This window comes from Colletotrichum aenigma (genome assembly GCF_013390185.1).
Source record: "Colletotrichum aenigma strain Cg56 chromosome Unknown KSG_Cg56_contig04, whole genome shotgun sequence".
NCBI classification, from domain to species: domain Eukaryota; kingdom Fungi; phylum Ascomycota; class Sordariomycetes; order Glomerellales; family Glomerellaceae; genus Colletotrichum; species Colletotrichum aenigma.
Window position 1 is genome coordinate 4,422,592 of NW_023500910.1, and position 11,041 is coordinate 4,433,632.

Genomic DNA, 11,041 nt, shown 5'->3' on the forward strand with positions numbered 1-11,041 from the left:
CAAGACGACAGTGGTGGGCTCTGGCTGGGCGTAGCGCGGTGGGTATGATATCTCCGCTAAATCCTTATCAGAATCCAGCTCGCAGCGGCAGGCCGTTTCGGCACCGAAGTCGGCCCCCTTCCTTCTCTTGCATGTTCTTTTTGATGGGGCGCTTAATGGCGGGCGACGGCGCGCACTGGGCTGAATGAAGGGGCGGTCCACCGGTGAGTCGTGACACTGCGGGCCACCGCGGACGATGGGAATCTCGCGCGCCGGGCCCTCTTTCTGAACGACGGGCCGTCCTATCACGGGACGGTTGTTTGTCATGCTGCATCTCCTCGCACTACGCGTAGAAGAACCCTGAGGTCGTCGAACCGGGCCACTTTTTTTCTGGCTCGTAGCGACGCTTCAAGGCGTTTTAGTCAGACTTCGTAATCCCGCAACACCGAACAGACGCCCCCGTGCCGTCGTCACCTCTCGGAGGCACCGAAGAGCGGAACTTGCGCCAACGCAGAACGACGGGGACGATCCGGGAGCCCACACACCACTCATCGCATACCACCGCCGCCGGTTCGACCTGTTCCCAGTTCCCTTGCTGCCGAAGACAACAACAACAACAACGACGACGACGACGACACATGCACGCACGCTCCAGTGTCATCGTCATTCCGGCCCCTCCTTCCTCCTCCAACCCTTACTGCGCAGTGCCCCTCCACCAAACAAACGACACCGATCGACCAATCCCCAGGTTTCGCCTTGCAACCGAGACCTGATCTAGCTTCTGGGTAAGTAAGGTAGCCTGCCCGCGGCTGTTGTCCGAACCCACGCTGCGGTAGGTACTTGGCCCTACAGTGCACCGCTGCGGTACCGCTCGGGAGAGTCTTGGCACGCGACGCCACGTAAACGCCACCCCCATCCAGCACAAACCACCCTTCACGAGCCGCATCGCCTATTGGGCTGAACCACAGAGCCGCAGCGGCACGCACCCAGAGACCCAGAGGTCCCGTCACATCTGCATCCCACTCTGCCTACCTTACCTTACACTACGGATACCCAGCCCAACTAAACCTGCCTTGGCCTTGCCTTGCCTTGCCTTGCCTTGCCTTACCTTACCCCAAGACCCAAAACCTTGTACCTTACCTTAATCCCAGCCGCATCTGCGTTTCCTCTGCCTTGGCCCATCGCGGGACGTTCTAGAGCCTCTTGGGCGGGAACTCAGTCGTCGTCAGACCGCCTTGCCGAACCAACCACCACCCACCGCCCATCACCACCCACCCTTGCCATCGGACGACGGGGAAACACACGCCCACCACCCATCACCACCACATACTAGGGACCCCGCCTTTTGCTCACGACCCAAGAGACGGCACAGGATCGCAGAAAGAAGCAACCATGACGATGGAGAGCGCCGTTGATCACGATGTCGTGGTGGTGGATGAGTTTGATGCTCTGTAGGTGGAGAAAGCATTGCGCGTTCACTTCCATCTCCTTCTGTCGAATCCGGGAACTCGAGCCTTGGCGATGGAGGCGAGAGACACCACGCAGCTCCTCTTCGGCCATCCCGAGATGCCAGAACGAGCTTCCTGCTGTTCCCGTGTTTGCTTGCTTGCACACACACACCCCTCCACCTATCTCTCTCTCACTCACTCACGCGCTCTGATTCTCTTGCCTGTTCACACCGACTGATGAGTAATATTTGCTGATTTGTGTTTTGTGCTTCGGTGAAGGGCTATCGAGGTGAAGACTTCACCGACGGCCGAGTCTGTCAACTCTGTCGCGCCGATCCCGGCCAAGTATCCCGGTATGCAACTTTCCGTTTTAATGGTGGTTGTGAGAAAGTGTATTTGCTGTGATGTTATGTGAGCCTATTGGGAGGCCCGTGGAAATGACTGTGTTTCATCATCAATATAACAAAGTACTGAGACTAACACCGTGAAGCCAAACTTCACGCCCGCAAGGTCGCCGCCGAGCTCAACGTTAGCGATGGCCTCATCTTCCTCCCCGGCGAACCAAGCCGCGAATATGAAGACTCGGACATGGGCCCGGCCTTCAGGCAACGACGATAGTAAAGCCTCCCCCCACCAAACCTTACGGACCTCAAGCCGACTAACACCGCGAATAGCTTCTACTACCTGAGCGGCGCCAACTTCGCCGACTGCGCCGTCACCTACGAGCTCGCCTCGGACCGCCTCATCCTCTGGGTCCCCTACGTCGAGCCGCGCCAGGTCCTCTGGTTCGGCCGCACCCCGGGCATCGCCGAGTGCCTCAAGCAGTTCGACGTCGACGACGTCCGCTACACCACCCAGCTCAACAAGTTCCTCTACCGCCACCTCGCCCCGGGTTCGACCCTCTACGTCATCCACCCGGACCAGGTGCCCCTCTCGGGCGAGTTCCTCCGCGAGATGGCCGACGTCCGCGTCGACCTCACCTCCCTCCAGCCCGCCGTCGACCAGGCCCGCGTCGTCAAGACCGAGTACGAGGTCGCCATGATCCGCAAGGCCAACGCCGTCTCCGCCGCCGCCCACCGCCGCGTCGCGGAGCGCCTGCTCCACCTCGAGAACGAGGCCGAGATCGAGGCCATCTTCCAGGCCCGCTGCACCACCGCCGGCACCCGCGACCAGGCCTACGCCATCATCGCCGGCAGCGGCCCCAACGCCGGCACCCTCCACTACGACGCAAACGACCAGCCCCTCGAGGGCCGCGACGTCGTCGTCTTCGACGCCGGCTGCGAGTGGCGCTGCTACGCCAGCGACATCACCCGCACCCTCCCCATCCCGGGCCGCTTCTCCCCCGAGGCGAAAGCCATCCACGACATCGTCGAGCGCATGCAGGACGAGTGCATCGCCATGATCCGTCCGGGCACGCTCTTCTTCGACCTGCACATCCACGCCAGCCAGGTCGCCCAGAAGGGGTTGCTCGCCCTCGGCGTGCTCAAGGGCGACCCCGCCGAGCTCTGGGACGCCGGCACCGTCGCCGCCTTCTTCCCCCACGGCCTCGGCCACCACGTCGGCCTCGAGGTGCACGACGTCTCGGGCAGGGAGCGGCTCCTCCTCCTAAACAACGCCATGGGCGGCGGCGCCGGCGGGCGCGTGGGCAAGCGGGAGGTCATCACGCCGGAGATGATGGGCGCCATGGCGCGGGCCACGGCCGCCGCTGCGTCGGTGCCCCCGCCGTACAAGGGCCGGCAGTACCTGAAGAAGAACATGATCGTCACCGTCGAGCCGGGCGTGTAAGTCTCGCCATCCCCAACAACACCCGTTGCTGTGAAAAGAAATGCTGACGCGAGGAACACAGGTACTTTTGCAGGGAATACATCGAGGGCTACTTCCTCAGCAACCCCCGCCACGCGCGCTTCATCAACAAGGCCGTGCTGGAAAAGTACTACCGCGTCGGCGGCGTGCGAATCGAGGACGACATCCTCGTCACGGACGACGGCTACGAGAACCTCTCGACCGGGGCGCCAAAGGGCGAGGAGCTGTTGAGAGTCATCAATGGCAAGGCCTAAGCTTTTCTCTTTCTTTTACTCTCTTGTATAGACGGATGATGACAAGGGGGAAGCGTCGTGTGTGGCTTTTTCTTGGGGCGAGCGTTGCTGAGATGGTATGCGCGGCTTGTTGGGTTGCGATTGAGCGGTTTTGATGGCGAGGTTTAGTATCCAACGATTACATAATTGACAAGACATGATGGCGACGCTGATCGTTGAACCCGAAATCTGCTTGCTCGACGATTGGGAGTGCCGCCGAAGTCCGCAAGTCTACAAAAGAGCCTTGCTGCCTATGTGGGTGAGAACGATGTAGATAATGGAAACGACGACACGGAAGACAAACATAACAGGACGGACAATGAACGATAAGAGTCCCAGCAGGTACGACGACAGCAGTAGAGAAACCACAGGGGTAGCGAAAAAAAATAACAATGAAAGAGGATGAGGATGACGACGACGACGACGACGACGACGACGACGACAGGAAACATAGTCGCTTTGCAAAGATATACTTGTTTGTGGACACTGCCCGGATAGCCAGCTGACACTGTCTGGCTAGCAAAACTCATAACAATCATTCTGTGCTAAGTCCGCACCCTAACATACATGGAAACGCTCACAGCACGCGAGCTTCCTGCTGCATCTGCCATAGAGAGAGAGGATCAACGACATCTCCGGGCAAGTTATCCCCAAGGAGGAACACCGCATGGCCATGAGATTTGAGCTCTTGAGCTGAGTTCAACTCCTCTGTCAAGCCTGCAAAGTGTGGTTTGTGAAATTTCCACGCTATGTCCGATAACCCCTTCTGCTCGAAACCGTCAAAAGAGGCATTATGTGTCTCGGTTACACTTGCCCAGGACTGAATCAGCTCGGGATCATCTGCCAAAAGCTCATTGCCTTGCCAGGTGATCCAACTGCGCCCGTCGCGTTGGCGGTATGTGAAACAATACGCTTTATGTTCAGCGCCAAACCATATCGCCATGGTTTTGAGGTTAATCATGCGTTTAGCAACATTTGCGGCCCGCTTCAGCATATCCAATATTGCCTTGCGATCGTCGCCCACGAGTAGCCGCGACGTCAGTGCAAGAGACTCCAAATGTGGCCATTGGAGGTCCTATTTCCACCAGCACTTGTCAAAAAAGTCATCGGCCTCGACCATGAATGCGACGGATAATTTTGTGAGATTTTGGCTTGCCTTAGCAAACGCCTCTCCGAGGGAAGTGTTGCGGACACGAAGAAGGCGATCAACACCGGCAATCCTCTTGGCGTAGGACTCGTTGTTGTCCTCATACACGGATAGGTTTTTTACTTTTCCTGGCAGCATACACAACCAGTTCCTGTATTCTTAATCATAGAAGTCAGCGCTGAATGGGACAATGGATGAAAGTGAGTGTCCTTTCTGTCGTCCTTGCAGTCGTCCTTTCTGTCGTCCTTGCAGTCGTCCTTGCAGTCGTCCTTGCAGTCGTCCTTGCAGTCGTCCTTGCTTCGGTCAAAGTATCATGTGAATAGTCTGCGTACTTACCTCGATCGTAAAGGGGCTGGTGCTCGTCATTCCACGCTCGCCATGGTTCGTACACCAGAGACTCAAGGTTAGGCAACATTCTCAAGATGGCTCTTAGTCCAAACCAGCAGTTGTCTCCGCAATTTTCTGGCGGGCACATCAGGCTGTGACGGAACTGTCTGCGCAGTACGAACTTGGTGACTGCTTGAACCTCAGTATAATCCTTCCGAGGAAAACGGAAAGTCATATTTTTGTGAATGCGCTTCGTGTAGTCCGGAAAAGCCGATTTGTTAGGCTCCTGATGTCCAACTTCAGGGCTTAGCTGAGCCCCTATTTCGTCACGCGACCCAAAATATGACTAGTCGAAGTTGAAGTGCGCCTTGTAAGAAAACGACTGTGCGCTAAATTCGATTGCAATGCCTTTTTCGTTTGGACCGGGCGCTTCCCAATCTTTCAAGGCGCGAAAAAGCTGTAGGATGGCTTCTCTCAACACTTTCTTGTGTCGTTTGTCCATCTCCTCGTCTGGTTCCGCCTCATCGTCTGGTTCCGCCTCATCGTCTGGTTCTGTCTTATCAGGCTGGCATTCACATTTGCATTGATGGAATGCTGTGTTCAGCCAGATGTGCTGCACGTATTTTCTCAAGTCACCAGTGACCTTTGTCGCTAAATGGCAAAGGTCAGACGCGTCCTTGGAAGACACCTCTAGTCTCGGAATCTGAGGTTGGCGCGTTTAAATCCTTCGTCCTGGCTATCCAGAATCTGTTCCCAGTACTGATCTTGGAAGATTTTGTGGCCTACAGACCATGTTTCCCAGTCAACATTCGGGGGCGTCGCGGTGGTACTGGAGCTAGCCATGGTGGGAAGAGTATGGCGATGTTATGGGTATGCAGCGAATCGGACGATGATAAGCTGGTAAGTTGAAGTATCGAACTGCTGAGAAGAAGAATGTGGTAGTGCAGCCAAAATTGAGACGGGCGTAGATGGATGCGGGAGAAGTGTTGTTGTTGTTAGAGTAGAATTGAGGAGGTTTCCGGGAGAAGAGGGAGCCTAGAAGTCGTTAGAACGGCGGTCTTGTCCAGTTGCCGTTGCTGGTCTTGCCCCGTGGCGCTTTCCCATTATATTCTCCAACTTCGAAGGCAATAACCACCATGGGGTGTGTGGGAGCAAAAGGAAGGCCTGTATCACCTTCTGAGGAAAGACCTTTGCCGGTATCGTTAGCAGCACGCCCTGCATCTGCTCTTGCTGCATACCGGCAGCTGCCCCCTAGTTGTCAGGAGTAAACGCTCATCGTGGGTGTGTCGAAAGGAAGAATGGGCTACGACACAACCTTCTCTACATTGTGTTTTGTGCCGGCATTGGCAACTCACGCAGCTTCACCTGCGGAGCTGCCTGCTGTATGTTTTCGGTCAGGAGCCGAAGCTGGCAGCCCCTTGGTTGTGAAGGATAGGATTCGACCTTCCAATCGCCTGACGCAATGGCAGGTACACCTGACGCAATGGAAGAAGTTATGCCACTCGGTGGTTACCTCGAGTTCAAGCTGCAACGACTTTAAGTACGTAGGGCAGGGAAAGAACCAGTCCAAGCAACTTCCGATGCACTGGTATCGATTCACGATGCGGAATATCGCCTGTCGAATTGCATTGGAGTATTTCGTTAACGTCTTCCTGAGATTTGGAAATCTTGCCTAGACTAGACGACATTGTGACCATGACCTCTCCCGGCATCTCATCGGTTTGATGGAAAGTAGCGTGGTATCTTCAGCATCATACGGCATGAAGCGCCGTCGTTCTTTTAATTGCCAAACCATGAACGAAGGAAAACCTTCCCCAAAGCACATATCACCACACGTGTTTCAAGCCTGTGCATCCAGAACAATAATCCGTGAATTTCTTTTTGGAGAGTCTATAACCCAAGCCCCATGTAGCTAATGCAAACCACGCACGCCATCCAACCCGCCAGCCCAATGCTTTGAAAAGTTCCTTCACCCGCCAGCCATGCTGCAAATAATTCGACTTGTCCCCCAGTTGTGGTGAACATCCGTCAGATTTCTTCTTTTCAGTTACCGGAACACCAAAGTTTATGTTTTGCCAGGTCCATGAAACAAAGCTCGCAGGAGCTCCAAAAACAAGCCCCGAAAAGTCGGTGCTGGGCAAGATCAGCCCATACCGATGGCTCTGTTCAGTCGTTACAGGCCACGTCTAGTAATTACAGTGAATGCAGGGCAGTACATCACACGGCCATCAGGCCGTGACTGCTTTGTGTTCGTGTCGTTTACTTGCGCCGTCTTGTCTTCGGCGCCGGCTCGGGAGAGGGAGAGGGCTCAACGGCCTGTCTCTTCTTTGTCGTCTGCTTCCTGGGTCTTGGGGGAGGAGGGGGCTCAGAATGGAGGCGACCCAGTTCCTCCATAGCTGTTGTGTTCTCCCAAAACAGGCAGCGGTAATTCGTCGGTTCAGGCGTCGGCTCATGATGGCGGCCTCTTGTACTCATCCGCTTGGAGTCTCTCCTCTTCTCCTTCTTCTCCTCCTTCTCCTCGGGCTCTGCGCTGGCGAGGTAATTCTTTCGGTTTTCCATGTGCTTTACGATCTTGTCCTTGAAGGCCACAATCTCTTTCCTGAGTCGCAGCTCGTTGAATCCGCGAGGATCGAGCCACTTCAGGAGCTCGTCAACTTGCTCCGGCTCGCTGTAGAAGCCCCACTGACGCGCGTTGTAAACGCTAGTAGCGCCCTCTTCCAGCTTTTTGCGTTCCGGAACAGTCATATCGAACTTGGTCTTGTACTCGGCCTGGTACTCGGGATCGGTGTCGATGTAGCCCTCGCGTTCCAGGTCGTCAGGTCCTTGAACCCATATGCAACCGTTGGCGTATTCGGCGGCAGCTGTAGAGCTGTCCGGAAGCCCACCGTAGGGCATTCCGTTCCGCTCAAACCAGTAGTATCTGTTCCAGAATCGATCCTTGCCAAGCACCCTGGTTCGACCGCAGTCTGCTTCGCGAAGGTCGTTGTCGATGACAGCAATTTCCTCTTCACACTTCTTGATGAATTCCTCCTTCTTGGTGATATCCTTGAGGACCTTGATGAACTGTTTCGATTGCTTCGGCACCTTCGCGGCCTCGGCTTTCTCTTTGCGTTTCTTTTCTTCTTCGCGCTTGCGCTGCCTCTCAGCAGCACGGTCGTTGGCACGGCGGATGTTTCTGCGGGGAGCGCCCTCTTCCTCGGAGTCGGCAACTGCATCCTCGGCATCCGCGATTGAGTCATCAGCATCGGCCATCTTGACGTCTTCATCCTGCTTCTCCGCTTCAGGAGGCGGCGACGGTGGCATGTTGTCGGGCAACAAGATCTTGCGCTGGTCGTTAAGGACACGCAGCTCCTCAAGTCTTGCGGGATGTTAGCACTCTCAGGTGAGATGGGGTTGACGTAACTCACGCTTGTTTCCTCTGACGCTGCCAGTCAATCTTCTCTTTGCGGAAAGCAGTCATCTGTTCGCTGCACTCCTCCATGTACGTGCGCATGGCCTTGGTTCTGGTGGTAAGCAAGCAAATGATTTGCAGTGCCTGGACGCGAAGGTTGACGTCAAGGTTGGCGTACTGCTCCCTGACGGTGTCCTGCGTGGGCTGCTCCACCTCCGGGGGAACGATCTGAGCGAGGAGGTCCTCGCATTGTTTCTCATGCCGTTCGTCCTTCGACAGCTGATGAAGCAGACCAACGATGATTCTCTCCCAGCCGCCATTTGCGAAGTTTCGCTTTCGAAGTTCTTCAATCCAGTCGTAGTCCTCGAGAACCTCGTCTGCGCGATGCTTGATTACGGGCTCCACATTTTCGCTCTCCTTCTCAGCGGCCCTCGCCTCCGCAGCCAATCTCTCTGCCTCGGCCCTCGCCAGACTGCTTCTAGTGGCTCTAGCAGGCGGTCTGTCAGGTTCAGGTGTGGGCTCCTTTTCTTCTTCTTCCTCTTCCTCCTCAGAGTCGTCCTCCTCCTCGACTTCTGGCAGTGGGACGTTGACCTTGCCACCGTCTGCCTCAGCGCTGACGAGCTGTTTCAAAACGGCGCAGTGAATCTCTTCGAATAGCTGAATCGTCGTCTCTTCGGATGCAGCGCACATCGCTTCAACAAAATCGTCAAATGTAAATGAATCCAGCTTGAAAATCTCGCAGTAGACGTTGAGCGTATCCCACGTCTCCAGGAACAAGCCGACTGACTCCATCGAAATCTTGTCCTGCGGGCCAGCGCTGCCCTTGGTGGCATCATCGGTCTCGGCTGGAGGGTTCTTGCAGAAGAACGACAGCGGTGGTCTGACAACACCCTCCCTCATCGGTACCTGCAAATCTTCGATGGGATATTTTGGCGGCGGAGGCGGTGGGGGTACTTCGGGAGCAGCCATGGAGTGCTGCATTTGCTGGTTTCTGAAGTTGAGAGGGAGCTGGAAGGGATTCTTATGAGGAGGCGCCTGAAATACGCCTTCATGTCCAGCAAGCATGCCCTGCGAACCCTTGCCGTCGAAATCCGGAGATTGGTGCTGCAGCTTGCCCTTCTGGTTCTTTGGTGCCGGTTTCAGTTCCGGTAACCTAGCCGGCCCGTTCTGCATAGCTCCGTTTACACCGTTTGCTCCGTTTGCCTCTTGGCCATGCGGCTGGTTTGCTCGCTTCTGTGCTTGGATCTGCTTCCGCTCCATTAACTTTGTATCGTAGCGCAGGTGAGCCGGGACCCGAGAGTCGATGTGGTATTGTGCCGCATAGTCCTGCTTGACGAGCCACGGGGCGCCGTTCCATGCCTCGCGCGTCACCGTCTTCTTGATAAAAGAGCGCAGGACCGACTTCGTGAAGATCTTGCGATCGCGCCAGATGTGATCGTCGTCAACCACAGCTTCGGCGCCGGGTCTCTCGTCGAGGCTGACCGTGTATCTAGTGTAAGGAGGTGTCAAGGTGCCGTCGGGTAGTACCTTGCCTCCAAACCGGGTCTTTTCTCTGACAACGCCCTGCAGCCTCTCTCCGTCTGCCGTGCTGACCGTGACTGCTTCGCCAGGGTAGTAGTCCGCCCTGAACTCTTCAAAAACCATGTCTACCAGGGTATCGATTCGAGAGACCGTTTGGAATTGTACGCGTCGCAGCACCGGGCCCTTGAGGGCTTCGGGGAAGGCCTGCTCGACTTCTTCGGCGCCAGCAAGCTATCGCGTGTTAGTGTCTGGGTGTGGGGATGACGTCTTAGCACAAACCTCGCTCTTGAGAGCTTCGAAAAACGTCAAGCCAGAGTGCCCTGTGATCTGGCAAATGAATCGGCGCTATGCGGTGTGAGCAAGTCTTGGCCCATAGCCCCACCTAGACTAAACATACCTGTTTGTAGAAATCCATTCTTCACCGAGTTAGCTCGGAACACCCACCAGAGCGCAAAAACGGGGAGCTCACCTGGTTAAATAGTCTTCATAATGGGCGAAGACTTCACCGGTCTGCGGTATGTGCCAGACCTGAGGGCTTACATCAGTATTCGTCGCATCGTCCGTGAAGTTCAATTTTCGAACCTCTGCATTGTCATCCTTAATGTCCTTGGGCGGCAAGAACTGCACCGGTTTGCGCTTGAATAAGACCTGGATTGCAAGTCAGCGGCGCGCGCTCCCTCGGGGCACGTACGGGGTCCGTACCATGGTGGCGGTGGGCTACAATGGCATGGTCCAAAAGTCGAGGTCCAAATGCGCAACGGGGCTGTATTGCAGCCTTCCTTCTCTTGAACCGGTGTAAGTGGTGTCAGAGACTCTCGAGAAGCATCTGCCGGTCGATAGCGGCGCGTCGTGCTGGTCGTGGCGGGTTGTTGTGGTCGCGGCCGGAGGGGGCGGAGGCGCGGTCGAGGTGTCGGGCAGGGGAGAGAGCGGGTTCGGCGGTGCACTTACACGCGAGTTGGCGGACGCGGTGCGGGTCGAACAAGACGTGTCAGGGCGGTAGATGTGGTTGCAAATGGCGATGTTGAGGGTGGTTGTGGTCGCGGGCTAATGGAGGAAACGCGCAGCCTGCGAGTCGTGGGTGAAACGTCGAGGGGAAAAAACAAAAAGGTGGGAAGAGAAGTGGTGAGCTTGGGGAGGGAAAGGAAAAGGGAAA

General features: G+C 56.0%; 2 protein-coding genes across 2 annotated transcripts; one reads left to right on the forward strand and one right to left on the reverse strand.

Moving 5' to 3' along the window:
- Positions 1-1,371: 1,371 nt before the first annotated feature.
- On the forward strand, positions 1,372-3,484 carry CGCA056_v007019 (putative Xaa-Pro aminopeptidase; the record flags this gene model as incomplete). The annotated part of the gene is made up of 5 exons (XM_037322268.1): positions 1,372-1,430; positions 1,707-1,780; positions 1,918-2,044; positions 2,102-3,208; positions 3,274-3,484. The coding sequence occupies 5 exons, from the start codon at positions 1,372-1,374 to the stop codon at positions 3,482-3,484; spliced, it is 1,578 nt and encodes a 525-aa protein (XP_037179949.1).
- A 3,751-nt stretch (positions 3,485-7,235) lies between these two features.
- ITC1 (Imitation switch two complex protein 1) lies at positions 7,236-10,593 on the reverse strand (the record flags this gene model as incomplete). Its single annotated transcript, XM_037322269.1, has 7 exons — positions 7,236-8,334; positions 8,384-10,119; positions 10,168-10,233; positions 10,286-10,304; positions 10,358-10,416; positions 10,471-10,536; positions 10,591-10,593. 7 exons carry the CDS (start codon positions 10,591-10,593, stop codon positions 7,236-7,238), a joined length of 3,048 nt encoding a protein of 1,015 aa, XP_037179478.1.
- Between the last annotated feature and the right edge of the window lie 448 nt (positions 10,594-11,041).